Source organism: Cordyceps javanica, chromosome 5 (genome assembly GCF_051103115.1).
Source record: "Cordyceps javanica chromosome 5, complete sequence".
NCBI lineage: Eukaryota > Fungi > Ascomycota > Sordariomycetes > Hypocreales > Cordycipitaceae > Cordyceps > Cordyceps javanica.
In genome coordinates, this window is record NC_139299.1 from 108,726 (window position 1) to 116,468 (window position 7,743).

At 53.1% G+C, this 7,743-nt stretch overlaps 2 protein-coding genes across 2 annotated transcripts; both read left to right on the forward strand.

The window, feature by feature from the left end:
- Positions 1-584: 584 nt before the first annotated feature.
- V2A60_007287 (cytochrome P450) lies at positions 585-2,300 on the forward strand (the record flags this gene model as incomplete). Its single annotated transcript, XM_083258572.1, has 2 exons — positions 585-871; positions 938-2,300. The coding sequence occupies 2 exons, from the start codon at positions 585-587 to the stop codon at positions 2,298-2,300; spliced, it is 1,650 nt and encodes a 549-aa protein (XP_083114698.1).
- Positions 2,301-5,516: 3,216 nt separating this feature from the next.
- On the forward strand, positions 5,517-6,440 carry V2A60_007288 (uncharacterized protein; the record flags this gene model as incomplete). The annotated part of the gene is made up of 1 exon (XM_083258573.1): positions 5,517-6,440. The coding sequence occupies one exon, from the start codon at positions 5,517-5,519 to the stop codon at positions 6,438-6,440; it is 924 nt and encodes a 307-aa protein (XP_083114699.1).
- Positions 6,441-7,743: the final 1,303 nt, after the last annotated feature.

Here is a 7,743-nt window from a genome sequence, read left to right on the forward strand (position 1 = left end):
TGCAAGAGGGGCGCATTGTTGTGGTGAAGCCAAGACGTTCCGCCCCAACAAACAAGAAACAAACAAGCAGCCAACCACCTGACTTGACTTGCATGCAATGCTCGGTAATGGCTGAGTCGGATGCGGCGCGATGCAAAGTCCATGCGGGGAATATCTCCACAGCAGCGCTGTTCGCCAATTGCTGTCCCTGACCAGACTGGTGGAATGACAGGGGGGCGGAGCCAAGCCATGACGATGACCAGTGTATCAGTACTTATGTAACGGGCCCATGCCCTTTTTTTTTGACTCCCTTGGAACGGCACAGATTACTTGTTAGTTGGTGGCACGGAACGGAGGCCGCAAACAGCGTATCCGTCCCCCGTGTCCCCCGCCTTCAACCCCGCGCGTCATCGGCTTTGCAGCCTCTCCACCTCGCCGACTTGCCGCGGTGCAGTTTCGGTAGCGAAAGTTTAAAGACATAGAAGCCCCTACCACACTGGAAAGCCACACCATCACTTTGGATTTCGTCAAAACAAACTGCAAGGGAAGAAGAAATAAAGTTTGTTTGTGCTGCGGATTGAAACCCTCCAAAAAAAACCACTGCCATGGCAGCCATACGACTTATTCCGCTGACGCATATGGCGGGCATCAGCCTCGTTGGCTGTGTGCTCATCAAGCTGCTACACTTGTTAGACAACAAAACACAGTCCATCCTGGTTTTTATTGGTCTCTTTGCTGCGCAAGTTTCCATATACTCGGCATATGCGATTTTTGTCTATCCCTTTTTCGTGTCGCCTCTTCGCCATCTACCTCAGGTCAAAGGAGGACTGCCCTTGATCGGCCATGGAATCGCAATGAGGAAAAAGGGAGTCGGCGTGATGGCAAAAGATTGGTCAGTGACTGCAAATTCCTCAGGGAAAATCCCCAACCTCGGCCCACACTGACACTATCAATTCAGGATCGGTGAAAGCCCCAACGATGGCTTGATTCGCGTTCTTTGGCACTTTAATCAGGAAATGGTCATCATCAACTCTCCGCAGGCCCTCTCGGAGCTCCTCGTCACCAAGTGCTACAGCTTCGAGAAGCCCCTGTTTGCGCGCAAATTCCTCGCCCAGATCATCGGTTGGGGTCTCCTCACCGCCGAAGGCGACGCGCACAAGAAGCAGCGACGCGACATGCTGCCCGCCTTTTCCTTCCGACACGTCAAGGACCTCTACCCTACCTTTTGGCGAAAGTCGTGCGAGTCGGTGCGCGAGATCACAACGTCGTGCGACCAAAACGGGTATACCGAGATGGACATTTCAGGATGGACTGCGCGCTGCGCGCTGGATATCATTGGCCTCGCCGGAGTGGGCGTCGACTTTGGCTCCATCAAGGACCCGAGCAATCCGCTCGCCCAGAGCTACGAGCTCCTGCAGCCCAACGAGGCCGACATGGTTCTTCTCGGTCTCCGCGCCTTCCTTCCAGACATCATCATGGACAACCTGCCCCTCAAACGTGTCAAGGATGCGCGACGAGCCGCCGCGCACATCCGTGGCGTTGCCCACGAGCTGATTCAAGAAAAGAGGCGCCTGCTCGACAACAAGCAGGACGCAGGTCTGGACATTCTCACCGTTGCCTTGGGCGGGCGTCTCTTCTCCGAAACCGCCCTCGTCGACCAGATGATGACCTTTCTCTCCGCAGGACACGAGACCACCGCGTCCTCTCTCATCTGGGTGACGTACTTTATGGCCAAGTATCCGCACATGCAGGAGCGTCTCCGGAAGGAAATCCGAGAAGCCCTCCCTTCGCCCGACAGCGACGTCGAGGTCACCAGCTCCGTGATCGACTCCATGCCCTATCTCAACGCCGTCTGCAGCGAGGTCCTGCGCGCCCACAGCCCCGTCGCGCAGTCGGTCCGGGTCGCCAACCACGACACCACCCTCCAGGGGCAGTTCATCCCCAAGGACACCCTGCTGGTCCTGGTGCCGTGGGCGACAAACACGGACCCGAAGCAGTGGGGCGACGACGCGCTCGAGTTCAACCCGGAGCGCTGGCTGAGTCCCGAGAACGGCGGCACCAACGCGACCAACGCGGCGAGCGGGGGGGCCACGAGCAACTACGCCTTCATGACCTTTCTGCACGGACCTCACAGCTGCATCGGCGGTGCGTTTGCGAAATCGGAACTGGCCTGTCTGGCCGCCGCTTGGATCGGCCGCTTCAAGTTTGAGCTCAAGGACAAGTCTCTTTTGGATTCCAGCAAGATCAAGATCAATCCCAGCATTGTCGCCAAGCCCGACGGTGGAATGGAAATGTGTGTGCAGGTCGTGGAGGGGTGGTAAAACGGGCGGCTGATACGGAAGAAGTCCGGGTGCTTGTATCATAGTTGAGGCTGCAGGGTTGGACTCGAGGGAAAAGTTTTTAGCCTGTAGACTCTTGTTGTTGCAATGTGTTGAGCCGACATGGAATAGCTCTCTTCTTATTTGAAATTCTTCAATCAAGTTCAACCAGACACTCATATATAGTAACTAATTAGAAACAACAGAGCTGCGTTCATGTACTATCGCTGGATTTTGTGAAGGGACTTTTGACCATTGCTCCAACTTTCAAGCTAGTGTATTGGAGACGTGCTATCATCAAAATCAGAGATCTCTGAACACTCTATGAATCATTCTCGCATTAAAAATGCAACAAACTCGGGATTGCGCAGGGCTCGGAAATGTCGGAAGTCTCAGAATACCAGGGATGCTTCGCTTGATGTGGTGTTGACATGCGTTGCTGACTTTTCGAAAAAGAAAGAAAGAAAGGTCAATTATCGTGTGGCGCCAAACGCCACCAGCTGCCTTTTTGTACAAGATCTTGATGACTTGCGTTGCATCTAATACGCCACCAGGTCCGGTTTTTAGCGAGAGGCGTCGTCTCTTTAATCCCTTTGTGAGACCGCTCTAGCTGTAGACCATGGATTACGAAACAGAAAAGGTGACCTCAAGCGGCATGCACAAATATCTAATTGGCCAATAGATGCACGGGGAAGGATACGAAGCTGTCTTGCATTTTGCCTCACCATATGTCAGATTACAGGGAGATGTAGCGCTCAGCAGGGCCCTACTAAGCCAGTGGTGCTTTCTCGAAGCTTTTGCCCAGAAACAGAAGCAGGTCAAGTAATATGTCTGGGGCTCTGTCCTGATGTGAGCCCAGTACTCAGTCCGCAATGGGTAGGGCCGAGCCCACTGTCATCGCGGAATTCTTACCCAGATTACAACTCCATCGCCACTGAATTCTCACCGCCCCCCGGCCCCCCGCTCCCTTCCATGTACTATTTTATATTTCTAATCAAAAATAACCCTAGTAGGTATGCCTAAATGTCCTAAGTTGAGTTCTTACCATTTTGTATCCCGAAAAAAGAAGGGATTGCGTCCGGCCCAAGGCAAAACGACTGCCTAAGCAATGTCTTGCCTCCCCGGCAAGGTGACTATCTACATTGGATTGCTGGCCGCCCAAAGGAAGGGGTGAGGAAGAAACTGATTTGTTCAGCGGATTGCGTTGATAGAACGTAGCAACATTTGCTTGAATGACTGACTGAGCATTATGCGACCTCCGAACAGGCGATTCGGGGCGCAGCCAGTGGACTACGGGTTTGACACCTTGGCCACGCCAAGGTCAACTCATCGGGCCACGCCATCACACCGCCGATTGCCGGGCTCGACATTGTAACACCTCATCGACGCGAGTTTCTGAGTAGAGCAGGAGGAATAGTAGGAATTCTCAAAGGTCAAGGCGAAAATGCTGGTGGGCACAGCTTTCGCCATTGCCCGCCCACCACGGTATTGTACCATTGAGTGGACGCCGCAACTATGTAGTTTGTTGCAGAGCTACAAAATAAACTCTGCACGCTTTGCACCAGTCTAGTTTTCATGCGCAGAGGCATCGCAGCTTCATTCCGTAGCTCTAGTATACCAAATACATCACCTGACGTGTTTGGAGATTCCCAAGCGTAACGTGCTTACCCATCATTTCAAAGACGACAACCACATCATCACCACCGTCACCGCCGGGTGAAGCTCTGTCGCTAGACATGGGCGGCTGCGAAATCGACCAGAGCTTTTTCCCCGGGTTCAAGGTGCTCCGTAATATAAGCAATCTCTGACTTTCAAAAATAAGGCAACGGTGGACCTGGTGAGAATGCGGGCATGTCAGGAGACGGGCCACTTGATGCAAAACTCGGCCGTTGGACGACTCGGGCTTGTGGAGCCTCGCGCGCGGCACACCCCCTGAGAGCTAGCGCTGACCAGACATAATATGGTGTGCTGTGCGTGGAGAGGAGAGTGGCAAGGGGCTCTGGGGGGCCCTGGGGGGGCTTCCGTCAACGCCAAGTTGCTGATCCCTCCATCTCAATCAAGATGGGACGGCGCTATTTCGAAGCCAAGAGACTCTCGGCTGTCGCCCGGCCGGCAAAGCTCGCACAGAGCTCGCACTTTTTAGGGCTGTGATTCCAGTTTATTGCCAGAGCCACGGTTCCATTCGGCAACTGTCCGATGAGCCTGCCTGACATTGGTCAGATTGTAATCTGCCAGCGTCGAGGTCTAGGCCTGCTGAGCTTGTTGGGAGTGCTATAACAGTTGGTTTCGGGCCAACGTCACCACAGATCGTGCGACGGCATAATAAGCATCTGCCAGCATATTCGTTCAGGCCACATTCCATCAACAACGCCACCGGCCAGGGAGCAAAGGGAGGGGGGGGCTCCTTGGGGATGGCCAGATAGACTCGGATCTGCTTGAAGCCGCCACTGATGTGCTGAGAGCATCCGTCATATTACCACAAGTCACCCTGCTCGCTCGGCTCACGCCCCTCCCACCAGGCAAATCCGCGACAAACTAGCCGGAGATGCCACCAGCCTGCCAGATTTCCTGGTTAAGCAAACCACCTGTAAATAGAACTGTAGTCGGGCTAGTTCCAAGGACTAGCGCGCGGCATGTCAACGCCTCTCAGACTTGGGCCAGCGATGGCAAGGTCCATCTCGTTATAGTTCGTGCAGCGAAGATCACACTGGGATGTCAAGTCCGACGACCGCCATATCCGTTCCCTTTAAATATGAAGCGCTCCTTGCACACCGAACAACAAGGTGGCCTACTTTGATCAAGCCACCACGATTCTTATCTGCCCGATGATCACGCCTCTCGACTAGTTCAAGTCGAGCTCCCATTCGCCTCTGCCTCTGCCGCACTTATACTGCAACCATCCACCTCACTTGTAACCTATCCGACCTCGAATATACATCCAACATGGGTCCAAGTCGAGAAGCTTGCGACCGCTGCCATGCGATGAAGACGCGATGTGTTCGATCGCCCCGATCACAAGTCTGCGTTCGCTGCACACGTCTGGGGTTTTCATGCCATTACAGCCCTCCTGGCCGCACTGGTCGGCCTGCTGGGAGCAAACAGAAGAAGTCCATGAACCGCAACAAGCCTTTGCCCACATCGCCATGCCAACCGCCATCCGGGTCTAATCCAGTGTCATCTTGTACCAGTCTACACACAAACAGCGCTGCACCAAGGCAAATGTCCCCGGATGAAGCTCCAAGCTCGCGGTTTTCTGTCTTCTTTTCAGAGTTTGAACCATTCTGCTCCGAGGGCTCCTTCAGCGATACTGCAGACTCTGTGCCATTTATGGACCACTTGTTCGGAGATGTTGTAGACGGCAGCACGACCGAACTTGCGCCAAGCATTCCCTCGGTACCGCCATCGACCGTGTCGCACGAGTCTCTGGAGCACTTCTTTGTCGACTCTTCTCCTTCCTCAAGACACGATTCCGAAGCTCCCATGGCCGAGGCCGAGTGGATCCTTCTGGACGCACAAGGGAGGCTGCTGAATCTTGTGAGGGCTCTATCCTCGTGCTCGAGCTTCCCCCAGGATGCGGAGGAGATTTACCGGATCACCGACATATTTGTCAAGGTAGTGGACGACATCACCACGAGGCTGGACGAATCATCTGCCGCACACTCGCCATCCGGCGGGTCGATTACGCATATGCTGCTGTCGAGCTGCTACATGAGTCTCATTCAAGCGTTCGAGTGTCTGGTCAATCTGCTGGGACGAGAGCTGGGCCTCAAGAACAGCGACTCGGAACCCAGTCTGGGCTGCACGTTGGCCGAGAACCAGTTGCCCAGACCCACTGCGGCAGCTAATGTGCCGTACATCAGTGTGGGCAGTGTGCGCTTGGCGATGCCCCGTCGGGCTGTGGCGGAGATCAATCTTCATCTGGTGGGCCAGGCGGTGCAGCAGCTCCAGGCCTCGATCACGCGATGCGCGGCCAAGTTCCAGCCTGGGCTAGGCATGGACCATAAGGATCTGTCAGCACATGCTCTAGCTGGTTCAAGCTCCGTCTCTGCCTTGACCAACATGGCGATGAGCGAGCTGGCACAGCGCGAGAGCGCAGTATTCTTGGGCTTGCAAATGTCCACGCGACAACAATGGTCAGCATGAGAAGACGAGATCAGCATCAGAAAACAGTACAGCTTACATGGCACATGTATCATGAGTAACGTCAAGATATGAAAGACTTCCAGATGACAGAAACCCTTTTCCGCACGTAATTAGTTGACTGCGGACAGAATACATTATGAACTAGAGATCGGAGCAGCCGTGACTAGCAGGCAAGCAAGCAAGCAATGCGGTGTGGCAAACTGCGTGAACCCTTCTTCGCTTGGGAACCAAAGTGTGATTCGAATGACGGCGCCGCGCCCAACGATTTAGTAGTGAGAAAATGAAGTGCAACGATTAAACGAACTCGCCAATACAGCCCACCATCCCTCCATGATGGCCCCCAAACTAGCGTTCAACCCGACTCGAAACTAGAATAGAATATTGTGCGGCCAATCAACGCCAGCAACAACCACACGCAGTTCTTGTCTGTGTAAATGGACAAGCAGAAGGTGCAGTGATAACTTTTGTCGGATGGAGCAAGGCCCGAAACAAGCCGTCTGTCCCCCTTAGTTGCAGCGGCAATGCACTTGAATGGAGAGCAAAAAGCAGAGACTCCCCAATGCAGCACGCCAATCCGGCACTTTTTTAGTTGTAACCAGTGTCCTTGCAAGGACAGTGTTGTTGGCAGCCCACCCTGTTTCCAAGGCCCTCATTACGTGGCGTAAATCTTGGGCCGACTATTTCCGCGGCTGCTACATACCTTGCATGCGAATACGTACATAACAGTTCGATCTTCTCATGTGGGATAACGGAGTCAGCAATGAGACCTGATTGAATCACTGTTGCTCCAGAAGAGGCCTGGAACGCACTGCGGATGGCCAGAATAGACATGTATATTCGCTCGAGTTTGCCGCGTCAACTAGATTTTTTCTATCAGAAATTTCAATGGTAATATTCTCCTCGGCTCTCAACATTTTTTACTCCTGCGTTCTACCTGGCAGTGAAAAGGTCCTCATTGAAGCCACTTTTTTTTACTCTCACTTTCTGCAAATTGCGTAATACAGGTAAATGCATGCCGCAGATGACAGCAAACCTGAATAGTCTGTCATACATGTTAAAACTCCATTATAGGATTCATGTAATTTATCAACTTGCCCATTAATTAACTATTGTTGTCCAACATCAGTCAACTAAAACAGATTACTCTGCAACAAAGACTGTACCAGTCCTGGTGCCAAAGTCTTCTTTATCCATGATAGCTAGCAAGCATATCCTTGATCAAGGCCTCATCAAACGTTGATCTCAACGGAAATGGTGTCAAGACTGTAAAAACTTGTAGGTTCTTTTACAAGGGTGAGGTGCG